The sequence below is a fragment of the Bos indicus genome, chromosome 8 (genome assembly GCF_029378745.1).
Source record: "Bos indicus isolate NIAB-ARS_2022 breed Sahiwal x Tharparkar chromosome 8, NIAB-ARS_B.indTharparkar_mat_pri_1.0, whole genome shotgun sequence".
Taxonomy (NCBI): domain Eukaryota; kingdom Metazoa; phylum Chordata; class Mammalia; order Artiodactyla; family Bovidae; genus Bos; species Bos indicus.
In genome coordinates this window covers 110276456-110294810 of record NC_091767.1, presented here as the reverse complement: position 1 = coordinate 110294810, position 18355 = coordinate 110276456, and the positions used below count along the sequence as shown (strand labels likewise).

Below are 18355 nucleotides of genomic sequence, written 5' to 3'. Positions count from 1 at the left end.
TACTGCAGTGGGTTGCCATGTCCTTCTCCAGGGGATCTTTCTGAATCAGGGACTGAACCCGTGTCTCCTGCATTGGCAGGTGGATTCTTTACCTCAGAGCCACCAGGGAAGCCCTGAACTTGACTACTTCTCACTAACACCAACATGCCACCCGGGTCCAAGCCATTCTCATCTCTGACTTGGGTTATGACCGTAGCGGCCTCTGGTCTCTCAGCCTCAACCCTGTCTCCTCTTCAGTCTGTACTCAGCACAGCAGCCAGAGTGAGTCTGTTAGAGCATAAGTGTGGTCACATCACTCAAAACCGTTCGGAAGTGTCCCGTCTTACCCAGGGTAAAACCCAGACTTCTTACTATGATCTACAAGACCCCGCGTGATCTAGTGACACCTCACCTCTCTGACCACGTCCCCCGCTACTCTCTTTCACCCCACCCGAGCCCCACTGGCCTTCTTGCTGTTCCTTGAACCTGCTGACCACGCTTCCACCTCAGAGCCTCTGCACTTACTGTGCCCTGTTCCCTCTCGTCTGGGGAACACTCTCTGCCAGGTGTCAGCGAGGCAGGCTCCCCCCTCTCCCTCAAGCCTTTACCAAGAGTCACCTCCTCAGTGAGGGCTCTAGTAATCATTCTATCTAAAATTACATCCCATTCCAGTACATCATTTACTTTACTTCCTCCTATTCTCCTAAAAATGTATCCCTAACACTCTCCTTATCTCCTTATTGTCTGTCTGGTCACTAGAATGTACGCTCCACAGAGGCAGTTTCAAGTATTCCTGGTGCCTGGTACTGGAGGTGCTGAGCAAGTACTTATTCAGTGGGCACTATACCTTCCAAAGTTCTGATGATCTGAGGGAAAGACAGTCTCAGTCAGTAAATCTGAATTGTTTCTGTTGTTCTATTCAATTGCTAAGTTGTGTCCAGTTCTTTGGGACCCTATGAACTGCAGCACTCCAGGCTTCTCTGTCCTTCACTATCTCCTGGAATTTGCCGAAATTCCTGTCCACCGAGTTGGCGACGCTATCTAATTATCTCATCTTCTGCCGCACCCTTCTCCTTTTGTCTTCAATTTTTCCCAGCATCAGGGTCTTTTCCAGTGAGTTGGCTCTTCATCAGGTGGCTAAAATATTGGAGTTTCAGCTTCAGCATCAGCCCTTCCAATGAACACCCAGGACTGATCTCCTTTAGGATGGACTGGTTGGATCTCCTTGCAGTCCGAGGTACTCTCAAGAGTCTTCTCCAACACCACAGTTCAAAAGCATCAATTCTTTGGTGCTCAGCTTTCTTCACAGTCCAACTCTCACATCCATACATGACTACTGGAAAAACCATAGCCTTGACTAGATGGACCTTTGTTGACAAAGTAATGTCTCTGCTTTTTAATATGCTATCTAGGTTGGTCATAACTTTCCTTCCAAGGAGTAAGTGTCTTTTAATTTCATGGCTGCAGTCACCATCTGCAGTGATTTTCGAGCCCCAAAAAGTAAACTCAGCCACTGCTTCCGCTGTTTCCCCATCTATTTGCCATGAAGTGATGGGACTGGATGCCGTGAGCTTAGTTTTCTGAATGTTGAGCTTTAAGCCAACTTTTTCACTCTCTTCTTTGATTTTCATCAAGACGCTCTTCAGTTCTTCTTCACTTTCTGCCATAAGGGTGGTGTCATCTGCATATCTGAGGTTATTGATATTTCTCCTGGCAATCTTGATTCCAGCTTGTGCTTCATCCAGCCCAGCGTTTCTCATGATGTACTCTGCATATAAGTTAAATAAGCAGGGTGACAAGAAAAAGCCTTGACATACTCCTTTTCCTATTTGGAACCAGTCTGTTGTTCCATGTCCAGTTCTAACTGTTGCTTCCTGACCTGCATACAGATTTCTCAAGAGGCAGGTCAGGTGGTCTGGTATTCCCATCTCTTGAAGAATTTTCTACAGTATGTTTTGATCCACACAGTCAAAGGCTTTGGCATAGTCAATAAAGCAGAAATAGATGTTTTTCTGGAACTCTCTTGCTTTTTCCATGATCCAGCGGATGTTGGCAATTTGATCTCTGGTTCCTCAGCCTTTTCTAAACCCAGCTTGAACATCTGGAAGTTCATGGATCACGTATTGTTGAAGCCTGGCTTGGAGAATTTTGAGCATTACTTAACTAGCATGTGAGATGAGTGCAATTTTGTAGTAGTTTGAGCATTCTTTAGCATTGCTTTTCTTTGAGACTGGAATAAAAACTGACCTTTTCCAGTCCTGTGGCCACTGCTGAGTTTTCCAAATGTGCTGGCATATTGAGTGCAGCACTTTCATAACATCATCTTCTAGGATTTGAAATAGCTCAACTGGAATTCCATCATCTCCACTAGCTTTGTTCGTAGTGATGCTTTCTAAGGCCCACTTGACTTCACATTCCAGGATGTCTGGCTCTAAGTGAGTGATCACACCATCGTGATTATCTGGGTCGTGAAGACCTTTTTTGTACAGTTCTTCTGTGTATTCTTGCCATCTCTTCTTAATATCTTCTGCTTCTGTTAGGTCCATACCATTTCTGTCCTTTATTGTGCCCATCTTTGCATGAAATGTTCCCTTGGTATCTCTAATTTTCTTGAAGAGATCTCTAGTCTTTCCCATTCTGTTGTTTTCCTCTATTTCTTTGCATTGATCGCTGAGGAAGGCTTTATTATCTCTCCATGCTATTCTTTGGAACTCTGCATTAAAGTGGCTGTCTGAGGAGGCTTTACAAATAGCCATGAAAAGAAGAGAAGCAACAAGCAAAGGAGAAGGGGAATTTGAATATAGACAAAGGGGAATTTGAATATAGACCCATTTGAATATAGACAAAGATTTATATATATATATATATATATATATATATATATATATGGCCAACACCTGAATACCCCAAAAAAATTTTTTTAGAAATACAGGGAAGATAAAAAATTAAAGAGAATAATATTCATTTTAAAAAGAAAAAGGAAAACAAAATTTTAAAGTAAGGGAGAGAGTGAAGTGGTCTGAGTCTCGGGGGTTTCTGGCCCCTGGGCTGCTGAGTGAAGGAATCAGAGAGGAGGAGAGGAGGTATAAGAGGCACCTGGGGTCATGAGGTCGATCCCCTTGGACAGTCTCTGCGGGAGTTAGTAGAGACTGAGCTGGTTTGTTTGGGGCAGTGCCAGTCGTCGCTCTGCTCGGGCTTCGTAGAGCGCAGGGGGCGGGAGCTGCTCTCTAGCTGAGGCACGGGGTTTCTCGATGTCGGTGCCCCTCTTGCTGCTGAGCACGGGCCGTAGGGCAGGCGGGCTCAGCAGTCCCGAGGAATGTGGGATCTTCCGGGCCAGGAATTGAACTTGTGTCCCCCGCCATGTCAGGTGGATTCTTAACCACTGGACCACCAGAGAAGTCTCCTGAACTTGTTTTTTGACTAAGTAATCATAATAAATAAAGCTTCCTTGAGAGGTAGCGAGTTCTCCATCAATGGTGTGACTCAAGGGGAAGCGAGATAAACACCCCCACGGGTATTAGGGAAGAGAATTCAGACCTCAGATGGGGATTGAGATCAGATAGCTTGTACAAATTTTACAATCTAGAATTTTATAATTTTGCTCCTCAGTATCTCATGTTTGTGAGTCAGTGCTTTGACTCTATTTGTTTGAACGCTATCCAACGTTAGAGAATAATTTTTGTATCATCAGGCATCAGTTTTCAGCTTGTACGCAGGCTAACAATGCTGCCCTCACAGAAGATGTGTTGCTTACCTTCGGTTGTTTTTGGAGATCTTCCTGATACCTTTCCTGATGTTTTGAAATAGTAACATCTTACTTCAGAATTGCGTGTTTTGAAATGTTTTTCTTTTCAAGAATAAACACTGTATGAACGAAAACACACTGCAGGTTGAAAGCCCAAAGGGCTTCAGTGTCTAAATGTTTATTTATTTGATTTTCATCCCAAAGGTTAACAGCTTTTGCTCTAAGAGTACTTGGACAAATAAGTAAATATGTAGATCAGAACCAAAATTCGATTTGTAATTCTTTATTGTGGCTGCTTGAGAAATGTCAGCTGGAAAATGGATCATTCAAGGAAAATTCCGACTATCAACCTGTGAAGTTACAGGTAAGGAAACCAAATGCACAGATGAACAATACTTGGATTTAAAAGTCTGAGTTGTGTTCTCATTCATTTTTAGAAGGGGAAAATATATGCAATCCTGCAAGAAACTTCTCTTGAGTACAGGCAAAGAATTTGAAAAGTCTTCTCATCCTGTTATTCAGATAATTCAAAATAGGTCAGATGAGTAGGATCGTGGGCATCTGGTGTCACAGGCGTTCGTGGGTCGCAGAGCACAAGCGCTGGAGCTCAGAGGGGTAAACGGGCCCTTTTGTCTACAAACACTCGGTACAAAGTCTGCACTTGAACTTCAAGGCCTTCTCACAGGTCAAGGCTGTAATTTGTTGTTGTGAAAGATGGAAGGGATCCTACGTACACTCTGTTAAAAAGAAGGTTAGAGTCAATTTATTAAGAAGTACAACAAAGTGTTGTTTCATATTGGAATCCACTTACATGTTTAAATTGAAAAATCTCTCCAAAATACTGCTACAGCATCTTCTACTCCTAGAATGTATTTTTTAGGATCCAACAGCTTTCCTTTATTTATTTATTTTGCCTGCCCCAATCCAATCCCTTTCATGTCACAAGCGGCCTTCCTGGCTGACCGGGGTCCCATAATTAGGACCGATTAGGACTCCCACGAGAAGTGAGGGCAGCTGACATCATCTAGGTGCTATTTGAAAAGGAAGATACTACAACAATTTTTTTTTTTTAATCCTACACATCTATCCAGCTGTTCACATCCATTCAACAACCATTCACGGAGCACCTGAAATGTGCTAGGGCCTCTTTGGGGAACCCTGAGGGAGGAAGAGTGGGAAGAATGGATCAGAGAGCACCCGTGCCCCAAAGGAGCTCACACACTGGTAGGGAGAGCAGGGTACAGATACTAACAACTCTAATCAAGATTTAAGTTTATGTGTTCATTTATTTAGTCAATAAATATGTACAGAATGTGTACAAAGTGCTACCTAGTAGGGATATAATAGTGAACAAAACAGGTATGGTCACTGAGGCCATGGCGATTGTTACCATCTAGCAGAAAAGTCAGACCTTAAGTGATTTCACGTGTGTGATTCACACTAAGAAAAGGCCGATACGGTTTCTTTGAAAGCAGGAGCTCTCACTTAGATTGGGGAAGTGAAAAAACGATTTGACCAGGTTCCTAGGAGCTAGGGAGGAGGGAGGCAGGCAGAAGGGTCCAAGTAGTGCAAGCAGCATGCCTGTCCTCTCGAAGTGGAGAGAGGGTGGTCCGTTCAAAGAGCTGGAGCCTAGAGGACTCAGGGGTGAGTGGCACAAGATGAAGCTGGAGAGATGAGTAGAAGGTCATCTCCTGGGAGGTCTTAGACACACTGCCTTGGAACGTCACTGCCCTAAGAGGAGAAAATATGGGAGGACAGAGGAAGAATCGGGCCTTGTAGAGGAGGTGGCCCTTTAACAGGGTCTTGAAGGAGAAGGTGAGCTTGAACGTGGTGAAGGGGTGTGAAGTGGAGCTCCAGGGTGGAGAGGTGGAGGAGAGAGAAGCAAGTGAAAGCATGTGAAACTCAGAGCTTTGAGAAGACGCCAGGGGCCCCGCTGGCCCGCATGAAGGGAGAGAGAGGGAGGGGAGGCCAAAGTGGAGAGTCAAGCCAGGTCATTTCGTTTGAAAGACACCATTTCACTCTCCTTTTAAAACATTGCTTGTTTTTAGGGGACCTTGCCTGTTGAAGCCCGAGAGAAGACTTTGTATCTCACAGCCTTTGCTGTGATTGGCATTAGAAAGGCTTTTGATATATGCCCCTTGGAGGTAAGTGTTTTCTTTCTCCAACACCCATCATCTGTTTCTGTACCATATTCGGGGAACAGAGCGGGGGATAGGGCGGGGGCTTGAAAATAACCTGAACTCCAGAATTTAAGGAGTTCTGAAGCATGATAGGTACTAAAGAGCGTCTAGTCCAACCCACTCATTGACAGCTGAGAAAACCGGGGCCTGTAAGGAAGGTGAATTTAATTGTCGCATGTCACAAGATACTGAATTGTAGACCTGTGATTAGAATAAATGACTTCTGATTGTGATGAGAAGACGACCCCATGTCCCTGGGATCCTACTCTTGCCCCTGCTAACTCTTACTCTACGTATGGGACTGTTCTTTTATTACATGGAATCAGTTCAGTTCAATTCAGTTGCTCAGTTTTGTCCGACTCTTTGCAACCCCATGGACTGCAGCACACCAGACTTCCCTGTCCATCACTAACTCCCAGAGCTTACTCAAACTCATGTCCATTGAGTCAGTGATGCCATCCAACCATCTCATCCTCTGTCGTCCCCTTCTCCTCCTGCCTTCAGTCTTTCCCAGCATCAGGGTCTTTTCCAAGGACTCAGCTCTTGGCATCAGGTGGCCAAAGGATGGACTCACATGGAGTACTGAGCGCTCAAGTGCTCTGGGTCTCAGAACTGCTAAGGACACCCCTGCCGTGCTTTCTGCCTGGGGCTGTGCTGTTCATTTGCTTGGAAGCTGAGGGGAGAAAGGAGAGGATCCACTTAAGTGAATCAACGTAGACGATTCTAAAGATGAACAGAAGTGAGATCCTGATCTGGGAAGTAGATTAGACCTGTCCTTCAAACCAGCTGACAGAACCGAGATGGAAAAACCCAAGGGGACTGGTAGGACTTGAACCACAAAATGAAATCAGTTTTTCGTTTAGTTCAGGAGAATTGTTATATGTGTGTGCCGTTGTTATTGTTTAGTTGCTAAGTCGTGTCTGACTCTTTGTGACCCCATGGACTGTGGCCCACCAGGCTCCTCTGTCCATGGGATTCTCCAGGCAAGAATATTGGAGTGGGTTGCCATTTCCTTCTCCAGGGGACCTTCCTGACCTAGGGGTTGAACCCACATCTCTGCATCAGCAGGTGGATCCTTTAGCACTAAGCCACCAGGGAAGCCCTAAATATATATATATATGCATGCATGCATGCTAAGTCACTTCAGTCGTATCTGACTCCTTGTGACCCTATGGCCTATAGCCTGCCAGGCTCCTCTGTCCATGGCAGGCTATAGGCCATAGGAGAATCCATGGGATTCTCCAGGCAAGAATACTGGAGTGGGTTGCCCTGCCCTCCTCCAGGGGATCTTCATGACCCAGGGATCAAACCTGCATCTCTTACATCTCCTGTGTGTGTATACGCACACACATATATATAAACACATGTGGGGCTTCCCGGTGGCTCAGTGATAGAGAATCTGCTTGCAATGCAGGAGACACAGGAGACATGGGTTCAATTCTCAATCAACAAATAATTCTCAATCAGCAAACACATATGTATACGTGGTGGCACTAGTGACCAGAACCCACCCGCCAATGCAGGAGACGTAAGAGATGCGGGTGTGATCCCTGGGTTGGGAAGATCCCCTGGAGGAGGGCATGGCAGCTCACTCCAGTATTCCCGCCTAGAGAATCCCATGGACAGAGGAGCCTGGCAGGCCATAGTCCATAGGGTTGCAAAGACTCAGACATGACTGAAGCAACTTAGCATGTACATATATATATTCAACAAGACAAAATAATCAACAAGTAACATTGCCAGTACCTGGTGGTATGTGAGTGAGAGACAGATGGAGCTGGCGAGAAGGTGCCAGACGAGGAGTCAGAAATATTGCACCATACTGCCTCCTCATCCACTTATCCAAAATAACTATTTCAGTTGTCTGCAGGCAGAGGCATAGAGATTATTTTCCCAGGAATCCTTAGGATCAAAAAGCACTTTGGCAGCTTGGCTGTTTTTTTGCTGCTGATGGTTTTCTTTAGTAGAACTTCTGAAAATGTGACTCTGTCTCAGCTCTGCTGGATGCAGCAGGATGAAGAAAGCCATGTCTGTACTTGATGCTGCTTCTTCCCAGAGGCCAGGTCTGACATGGGAAGCAGAAACTAAATGGAAAAACCTCTACCGAGGAGGGAGGCTTCAGAAGCAAAAACTTAAACCGATTTGGACAATCTTATTTTCATTTTCCAGGTTACCCTCTGCTCCTTCTCCCAGAAGGACTTGCCTCAGGGAAACACCATCCATTTCCACTAGGTCATTTTCCTTTCTACCCTTCATCTTGCCTGCAACCTGGGGTGGTGCAACCTGGGGGTAGACCCCATCAGTTGGTAGGTCAAATCTTGTCAAAGAAACTTAGGTATCTTCTGCTCTTGTTTCCAGAAAATCAGCACGGCTGTAAGTAAAGCTGACATCTTTCTGCATGAAAATGCCCTCTCATCCCAGAGTGCTTTTACACTGGCCATCGCTGCTTACGCTCTTTCCCTAGGAGATAAAGCACACCCGCAGTTTCGTGCAATTGTCTCTGCTCTGAAGAGGAAAGCTTTCGTCAAAGGTATGACTCGTTTCTGGCATTTGTTCATCAAGTGTCCAATAAGCACATTGTTGAGTCATTCAGTCATGTCTGACTTTTTGTGACCCCATGGACTGTGGCCCACCAGGCTCCTCTGTCCATGGGATTCTCCAGGCAAGAATACTGGAGTGGGTTGCCCTGCCCTCCTCCAGGGGATCTTCATGACCCAGGGATCAAACCTGCATCTCCCCAGGCCTCCCTGTCCTTCACTATCTCCTGGAGCTTGCTCAAACTCATGTCCATTGAGTCAGTAATGCCATCCAACCATTTCATCCTCTGTTGCCTCCTTCTCCTCCTGCCTTCAATCTTTCCCAGCATCAGGGTTTTGTCCAATGAGTCAGTTCTTCACATCAGGTGGCCCAAGTATTGGAGCTTCAGATTTAGCATCAGTCCTTCCAGTGAATATTCAGGGTTGATTTCCTTTAGGATTGACTGGTTTGATCTTCTTTCTGACCAAGGGGCTCTCAAGAGACTTCTCCAACACCACAGTTCAAAGGTCAATTCTTTGGCGCTCAGCCTTCTTTATGGTCCAAATAAACATGTAGCCTCTGCTAATTCTGGGAAAAGTGGGTGCATGCAAAGTAGAGTGAGACAGAATCCCCGCCCTCAAGGAACAAAGACAGCACGATACAATGTAATAAGCCCTACTATTCATGTATTTAGTCACTCATTCAGCACATATTTATGCATTCCTTAATTCAAAAAATGTGTATGGAGTGCCTCCTACGTACCAGGCTTTGTTCTAGGCTCTGGGGATAAAGCAACAGACAAAAAAGAAAAAAGTCCAGGCCTTCATGAAATTTATATTCTGTTCAATGAGAGAACATGATTAATAACTAAAACATTGCATATAGTGACTATTCAGTGATACAGTAACCTATTTAGTGATGACTGATATGAAGAAAAATAAAGCAAGGAAGGGAGAGAAAGTGAGGGGATTGGTTGTAATTTTAAACAGGGTGGTCAGGCTTAAGCCTCATTGAGAAGACGGTATTTGAATCAAGACCTGAGGAGGTGAGAAAGCAAACCAGTGGCTTTCTGGAAGGGTATTTCCTGATAGAGAAACAGTTTAGGAAAATGCCTGAGGCAGGAGCCTGCCTGGTGCTCCGAGGAAGGCAAGGAGGTCAGGGTGACTGCAGAGGTGAGGGTGAGGGCAGGAGGGTGTCAGGGAAGGGCAGGGCGAGCGGGCGCCGTGCAGGACCCGGGCGCTACGGAGCTCTCGCACTCCCGTATACAGCTGTGTAATCTACAAGGCATGGGCGAATGAAGGCTGAAACCCAGCTTCTGCTCCACTACCCCAGCCATGCTCCCTGGTTTGGGTCGGCCTCTACGCAGAGCGAGCAGTGCCTGAGTCTTATTCATATCAAGGTCCTGTGGGGGCCATGGGATTCCCCAGAACCTTAACTTCCACTTCAAGTGAGAAGGGAAGTCACTGGAGGGCTTTGAGCAGAAGAGTGCATGATCTAGCTTATACTGTACCAGGCTGACCAAAAGGCATATATTTCATTTTGAAGAATAAAGACATTGCTTCCTGTGGGTCAAGAGTAAAGAAATAGAGAGGAGCGGTGGTCATTGGCTAATGTGCCTTGACCAGCACTGGCATGGTTGGGTACTTCTGAGCCCTCTTCTGGCTGAAGTTTCCTAAAAGTTTAATAAATACTACATAAGGTTTATCACCACCTACAAAATTTGACTCCTGTCATCACTTAAAAAATGACTGAATCTCAACATATACTTCAAAACCACTTCTATAATACTTTTCAAATAACACAAAAGAAATATCTAGGTATTGTAAGAAATGAATAATAAAATAATAGAATTTAAGAGCTAGAAGGGAATATATTAGTTTACATAATGTTTGAACTGGAACTGTCTTTAGAAATCAAAAGCTTCCTTCCAAAAAAAGCCTTCAAGAGGGAGGGAAAACATTTTGTTCCTCAAGTCAAGTAAGCAAGGTAATTCTGAGTTGTAAACAGATACATCAGAATTTTGAGGCGGGGATGTTGGAGTGATGGAGTTGGAGGTTGGGGTTAGCAGATGAAGAACTGTTACATGCAGAATGGATAGCAGCAAGGTCCTAATGACAGCACAGAAACTATAGTCAATATCCTAGGATAAACCGTAAGGGAAAGAATACTGAAAAGAATATGTGTGTGTGTGTATATATATATATATATATATATACACACACATACATGTATATATATTTGTGTGTGTGTTAGTTGCTCAGTAGTATCTGACTCTTTGCAAACCATGGACTATGTAGCCCATCAGGGTGCTCTGTCCATGAAATTCTCAAGGCAAGCCATACAGGAGCGGGTTGCCATTTCCTACTCTAGGGGATCTTGCCCCAGGGATCGAACCCAGGTCTCCTGAATTGCAGGCAGATTCTTTACTGTCTGAGCCACCAGGGAAGATCATATATATGTTTATGTGTACACACACACACACACACACATATATATATATATATATACACACACACACTGTGCTCAGGCACTCAGTTGTGTCTGACTCTTTGTGACCCCATGGACTGTAGCCCACCAGGCTTCTCTGTCCATGGAATTTTCCAGGCAAGAATATTGGAGGGGTTTGCCATTTTCTCCTCCAAATAGATATAGATATAGATATAGATGTAGATATAGATGTAGATATAGATACATAAGGCTTCCCAGTGGCTCAGTGGTAAAGAATTCACCTGCCAATGCAGGAGACCTGGGTTTGATGCCTGGGTGGGAAGATCCCCTGGAGTAGGAAATGGCAGCCCACTCCAGTATTGTTGCCTGAAAAATCCCATGGACAGAGGAGCCTGGTGGGCTACAGTCCATGAGGTCGTAGAGAGCTGGACACGACTGACCGACTGAGCACAGCACACACAGCACAGAACAATAAAAACCAAATATAATCTAGAAACTAGCTTATGAAAAGCGCTGCCTACATGAAATTGTCTTCAGGGTTTTAAATTGGGAGGAGATAGAATAGTTAAGGTTTGGGTGTGAGCTCAAAATTTCCAAACTGTAGTTTTTTTTTCTGTCAAGGAGAAAAGTTCTCTAACTTTTTTTGGTAGTGTCAATAATAATAACAATAAACATATATATGCATCTATCTATATATATATGGTGCTTTCTGGTTTATAAAAACATTTACATTTGGTGTCTCCCTTGAGTTTCACCGCAAGGAAGAAAGCACTATCTATTCTTCAGGGAACTGAAAGACTCACGGAATGGAAAGAGCCCATCCAAGTTTACAGGTCTGTTAACGGCGCCCACTCCAGTGCTCTCGCCTGGAAAATCCATGGACGGAGGAGCCTGGTGGGCTGCAGTCCATGGGGTCGCGAAGAGTCAGACACGACTGAGCGACTTCACTTTCACTTTTCACTTTCATGCGTTGGAGAAGGAAATGGCAACCCACTCCCGTGTTCTTGCCTGGAGAATCCCAGGGACGGGGGAGCCTGGTGGGCTGCCGTCTCTGGGGTCGCACAGAGTCGGACACGACTGAAGCGACTTAGCAGCAGCACAGCAGTAGCCGAGTAGAGACCAGAACCTGGGTGCTATTAACAATTCCGGTCCCCTGCCTTTCCAGCCGACCCTTCAAAAGTACTGTGGTACCTGTAGATGCTCCATGTTGACGTTTATGAATAAAGACAAACGGCCTTGTTTTGGTTTTATTTTTATCAAAGTATAGTTGATTTACAGTGTAAGTTTCAGGTGTACAGCCAAGTGATTCAGCTGTCTATCATCTATCTGTCTGTCTGTCTACCTGCTCATATTTAAATTCTTTTCCATTATAGATTAAAACAGCCCTGTATTAAGAAACCTTGTTTGTATTGGTCACCTTGAGAAAATTCTTCTTACAAAAGAATAGCAAACTTTTGGAAACCAGAAGGCCACTACCAGAAGAAACTTCTAGAAACCTGCTAGAACTGTTATGCCAAATTCACATTTTTCATGATACTTACCAGTGTGATTTGTTGGTGTTAGGTAATCCACCTATTTATCGTTTCTGGAAAGATGATCTTCAGCAGAGAGACAGCTTTGTGCCCAACACTGGCACAGCTCGTATGGTAGAAACCACGGCCTACGCCTTACTCACCAATCTGAACTTGAAAGACATGAATTACGTGAACCCAGTCATCAAATGGCTATCGGAAGAGCAGAGATACGGAGGCGGCTTTTATTCAACCCAGGTGGTGTTTCTTTCTCTCGTGTTACCTTCCTGGAGATGCCCCTAGTGCCTCCCACACCGCACACTCCACACTCCTTCCGGCCTCCGTGGTTCTGTCACCAAATGAGCGCACTAAAGGTGTGAATAAATGACTAGAATCAGGGCCCGAAGGAACGTCTGCATGGACGCCCTTCTCACGCAGAGGCGAAACTCAGCGCCAGGAGGTTCGTTCACAGTTAGCGGCAGAGCCAGCATCAGAACTCACACCTCCAAACTCCAAGCCCAGAACTTCCTTTACGATTCTTAGTTACCATGAAGGGCTAGGAGAGTTATCAGCAATTACATTAAATCCTATATAAGAAACAGTGGCTGCCATGTAAATAAAGGCACCAATGTTCCTTTCCACAATACTAAGTGAAAAGTAAGAGGAATGCCGATTTTCCGCATGTTTATCTGTCTAGCTACCAGTGTGAACTCACTTGAGTATGTGTATTTTGCATTATAGCTACCATGTCGCTGTATAGTGTACATCTACACTCAAGTTTATCTCAAATGTTAGCGTCTTCCCTGTTCCCCGGATGCCTGGGCAATGACAGGGTGTGTGTGTAGGTATATAAAATGTAGAGTTAGAGGGGTCCTTCAGGGTGCTGTTGGTGACCATCTAATTCTAATCAGGGGAAGGAAATGGGTTTCGCCATGGGCACAACTGGAGGCTTAGAGAAAAGAGGACCCCACTGATGAGCACTGGCTGCTTGGACATGGGAGAGAAGGCAGTCACAAATCTGCTCTCTCTGATTCAACCACATTTCCCCATTCTGTAGATGAGGAAGACAAGATCTAGAAAAATTAAGCTCATCCAGCTAGGGTAAAAAGAACCTGCCTGCCAATGCAGGAGACATAGAGACATGGGCTTGATCCCTACGTCAGGAAGATCCCCTGGAGAAGAGCATAGCAATCCATGCCAGTGTTCTTGCCGAGAGAATCCCATGCGCAGAGGAGGCTGGCAGGGTACAGTTCACAGGGTTGCGTAGAGCTGGACTCGACTTAGAGCTGGACGCGACTTAGCACTCACGCACACGTTTATTCCTTCAGCAAATATTTGTTGAATAACTACCATGTGCATACCTGCTAAATGTGGCGGATGCCAAGAAAGATGTACTGTTGCCCCCAAGAGTCTCACATCGCAGTGGGGGGAAGCCCATGATAAACTCTACATGAAGTATCACCAATCGAGAAGAATGCTCTAAGGAGCAGAAGGGAAGAACACTGAACAGAATGATGAGAAGGGAGAGATGCCTTATGTCTTCCCTGTGGGGCTAGTTAAGCGTAGATATGAGGATGGGAAGGAAATCCACAGTTGTTCAAGGAGTTGGAGGCATTCTGGGAAGGATGACTTGCATGAGGTCACGTGCCCAAGACACGTGGAGAACCCGATGCGAGCCACACTGCCTTCTTGCCTGCAGCCAGGAGCATCCTCACTGGCGGAGGGAGACTCTTCTTCCCCCTCCTCACAGGGGCCCTTAACTAGTTCCACTCAGTCACCCGGAGTTTCATCTCCAGACAACGCTGACTCACCTTCTCGTAAGAAAGTGTATTTGTAAACAGGGGGTATGTAAATGAGTAAACCTATTTTTGAACCTTGCTGTTTGTTGATAGGATACAATTAATGCCATCGAGGGCCTGACAGAGTATTCACTCCTGGTTAGAAAACTCCGCTTGAACATGGATGTCAAAGTGTCTTACAAGAATAAAGGTGACCTCTACCACTATAAGATGTCAGACAAGTATTTCCTTGGGAGGCCAATAGAGGTAAATAAAGGGTTTTTTAAAGTAAAATTTTATAACTGGATGGGGCCTTCGAGATCATCTGTTCTGCCCTTCTTATACAAATGCAGCCATTCACCCCTTAAACCCAAGATGGGTGCCAGGCGTGTCCTAAGCAGGGACGCCTGCTCTGTGCTGGGCGCTGAGGGCCCAAAAGTAAAGCACAAAGCACCCTTGTGCTGTAGAGGAGACAGTCGCTTCAACAAGCAGTGGAAACTGAGACCTCTGCTAGGGTCACGGAAGGACAGAGGGGAGCCTCCCGAGCCAGGCTGAGAGGTGAGGGCCGTTTTTCAAATGCATCCAATGGGCAGGGTAAATCTGGAAGAATCAGAAGGAGTTAGCCGGGCGAAGAGAAGTGAAGAGTGTTCCAGACGCAGCGACCAGCACACACAAAGGTTGGCAGAAGAGTCAGAGAGAAGGCCACTTGGGAATCTGCCAGTGGTTCCAACGACCCTGGCCACACATGCAGACTGTGGCCAAACGGGATACGGTCTGCAGGCCGCCCAGTAACCTGTCCCGTGTCCTTTGCCACTACTGGGTTTTTAAAAACGAAAACCTTGATGGCCAATGAGAATTTCCCAAGAGAAAAGATGCTTTGGAAAAACTAGGTTCCGTATCAGTAATAGTAGCTATCGGTATATAGATGCTGGTATGTATGTTTTTAATTACCACATTTTAGATTATTTAAGGCATATTTAAACATACAAATAACCGGAAATAGTTGTTGCTTTCCACAGCCTTTTGTGCAAAGGAAATAAGCATGAGGAATAGTACTGAATGCAAAAATCTTTCCAGGTACCTCTCAATGATGACCTCGTCGTCCTAAGTACCGGACAAAGCAGTGGCTTGGCTACAGTGCATGTGAGTGTTTTGTGGAGAACAGCTTGATTGAGGTTGTGTGTCAGCTTACAGTAAGTAGTCTAAAAGAAAGAGACTTTGAGACAAAGTTATAGAAATCTGGGCTTGGGTGACCATAACTGAGGTAAGAGTCATTTACCATTCTTTCTGGTTGTCTTGATAGCTATCCCCACAGTTTCTTTTTGGAAATGGCTGTTAATCTTTATATGTGTATTTCTAGAAATCATGTATAAGTGGATGTGCATAGTTGTATAGAGATGAACAATATTTATGTTTACATGTATATGTATATGACGTGTGTATGTATGTATACATTCACACGTATATACATGGATACTGAGGTTAGTAACAGTCACATCTCATTTATCCAGCATCACTGCTGACTAATGTGTATATGTACGGCCTTCAGTGTCTTCTATTTTTAACCACAGGCTGCACAGACACAGATAAACAGCTTAGGAAAACTAAGCTGTAAATGCCAAAGGCCTGAAATGATACAAACTGCATGTTCTGGGCATAAATTAACGTCCTCCTGGTTATTTAATTGTGCGCTCGTCTTTAGTACATTCCTTCAGAGACCGTTCGTAAGCTGCGTGCGGGTGGGCAGATGCACGGTCAGCTGTTGTCACTTCTGGTCGCCCTCACTACACCTGCTTCTGGCAGCAGCCCTGCCCTTCCGTGTACACCTGTAATTTGTTGTTCCCACAGTGGTTTGTGGGCTGAAGAAAACCATACTTCATGGCCTTGTGGTGTTCTGTGTAAAATTAGAGTGAACAGGCGCAGGGATGAAAGTCTTAAAAGCTTTCCTGCAGAGTGAGGTGCTCAGAGTTGACTGCGTGGACTTTGGACCGAGGTTCTGCCTGGAGAGGGATCATTTTTAGCTTACTTTGGGCTTCTCAGTTATGTTTCAAATTGTGGCGTTTGCCAGAAGTCCAGGTGCTGGGAAAATGGGTCTGTGATGATCCCGTGTGCACTGGGTGATAAAAACACTCGCGCCCCGTTTTCGGCCGCAGTCCCGCCATAATGCCTTTTCCACTCCCTATCATAAACAGTCCTCTTGTTTACTTGTCCCCACATAGGTAAAAACTGTGGTTCACAAAATCAGCACCTCGGAGGAAGTTTGCAGCTTCCATTTGAAAATTGAAACCCGGGAAATTGAAGGTAAAACAGCATGATTTACACTATAATGTTGGCTAAGCATAAAGAATACCGAAGAGTTTCTCTGATTAGGAAAAATGTGCTAAAGTAATTTCTCATTCAAATTCTTTAATAGGTTGACATCTGAGTAAACATAGCTGCCATTTATTATAATAGAGGTAGCTCATTAATAACAGTTGGAAACTGATACTAACAATAACTAGGTTAAATGTATCCACTGTTGATCCAGAAATTTTTTTGACTAAAGAAAACTTTTAAAGATGTAAGGAGGATCTAGAGAAGTGGGATGGGGTGGGGGCTAGAGGGGAGGTTCAAGGGGAAGGACACATGGATACTTCTGGCTGATTCATGTTGCAGGGCAGAAGCCAATCCAATGTTGTAAAGCAGTCATCCAAATAAAAATCAATTAAAAATCAAAGCTAAAGGAGAAAAGCATGTGACTAGGGCCTTCCCTGGTAGTCCAGTGGGTAAGGCTTTGCCTGCTGCCGGCTCAGCCCCTGGTCAGTGAACTAAGATCCCACATGCCTCCAGCCAAAGAACCAAAACATGAAAGAAAAAACCCCAAAACAGAAGCAATATTGTAACAAATTCAATAAAGTCTTTAAAAGGAAGAGAAGAATGTAACAGGCAGTAAGGGCCTACTTTCAGAACCTTGGATTTCTGTTAGTAGTTTTATGTCTGTGTTCCATCCCCAAGCCCTGAATTTCTCTCACCACTCTGCTGGGCTTCTATCCCATACCCTTTCTGTATCCCTAGGAGTCTGGCAAGTGCACACTTCCCTGTCTCCATCTTCAGCTTGGTCTCCTCAGGACCAACGAGTCTTTCTTAACGCACCTGTCTTTTTTCTACACATGGCCCTCACATCCCTCTTATGATGGGCTGGTTCTCCCGTCCCAGTCTAGAAGCCAGGCCACTTGGACACTCCAGCCCTCCTTGACCCACGCCCTGGGACCAGGAAGTGTGCTTTTCCTCTGCCCGATAGCTTCTGTTTGTGACTCAGAGTCTTGTTCCTGCAGGAAATTTCCAACTACCAGAGAATCTAGATGTGGGCGCTTCCTCCCTGCCACCTCCCCAGACACGTTACCAACACAGATCCACCTTAAATGCCTCCTTCCTTATTAAGTTCTTGGAGAGCAGAGAACTGTTCTAATGATTTCCACAGTTCCTGGATTCTCAGGAGCCAGTTGACTGCTCCATTAAAACCAGAGTTTCCATTAAAATCATCAAAAGTGCCAACTTCTAAATCTCAAATAATTTCCAAGTGTGCTCATTAATGATTCTGCTCTGACATGTTCCAGAACAAGCTAAAACAGTTTACTCTTATTTTTGTTTGTCTGTTTCGTGTGCCAGCCTTCGGCTACAGCAGCTCAGAATACAAGCGCATAGTGGCCTGCGCCAGGTGAGCCCGCGTCCGCCGGGGGGACGGTAGACCTCAGGGCTTCACTTCTGCCAGAGCTTTCTCTCTCCAAATCTTTTTGAATGATAAAGATGTCCGGAAGATGTGAAATTGTTCATTTTTTTTTCATGTGGAATATACGAGGTATTCTTAAACAGCTACTTACTCTACAGAACAGTTTTGTTTTGCTCATATACGCTTTTCTCTCCCATTTTTGGACCTGTTTCTAATTCAAACACTATATTATTAATTTGTCTTCCAGAAAGGTAGATTATGATATATAAGTGTTAGGAAAAGAGCAAAGCATTCTCTCAGAAGCGACTCCCACTCTTTTACTTAGAAAAATCATGTTTGCCCAACAAAATCCCTGGTCATTAGCAGCCAGCCCACGGTTCCCAAATCAGGTTGTACATTGAACTCACCCGGAGAGCTTTTAGAACTCTGCAGAACTCTGTCCGACCTCACCCCCTGCAGGGTCTTCTAATGGTAGCCAGGGCTGAGAT

The 18355-nt window shown here is 45.0% G+C and overlaps 1 protein-coding gene across 1 annotated transcript in view; it reads left to right on the top strand.

Annotated features, from left to right (window-relative positions):
• The window catches only part of C5 (complement C5), a 97474-nt gene that overhangs the window by 64582 nt on the left and 14537 nt on the right, over positions 1-18355 (top strand). Inside the window, exons 26-33 of the mRNA XM_019966848.2 lie at positions 3929-4088; positions 5773-5868; positions 8263-8434; positions 12433-12638; positions 14273-14425; positions 15236-15301; positions 16378-16459; positions 17807-17855. Coding sequence (XP_019822407.2) covers positions 3929-4088; positions 5773-5868; positions 8263-8434; positions 12433-12638; positions 14273-14425; positions 15236-15301; positions 16378-16459; positions 17807-17855 — 984 coding nt within the window. The remainder of the gene's footprint in view (positions 1-3928; positions 4089-5772; positions 5869-8262; positions 8435-12432; positions 12639-14272; positions 14426-15235; positions 15302-16377; positions 16460-17806; positions 17856-18355) is intronic.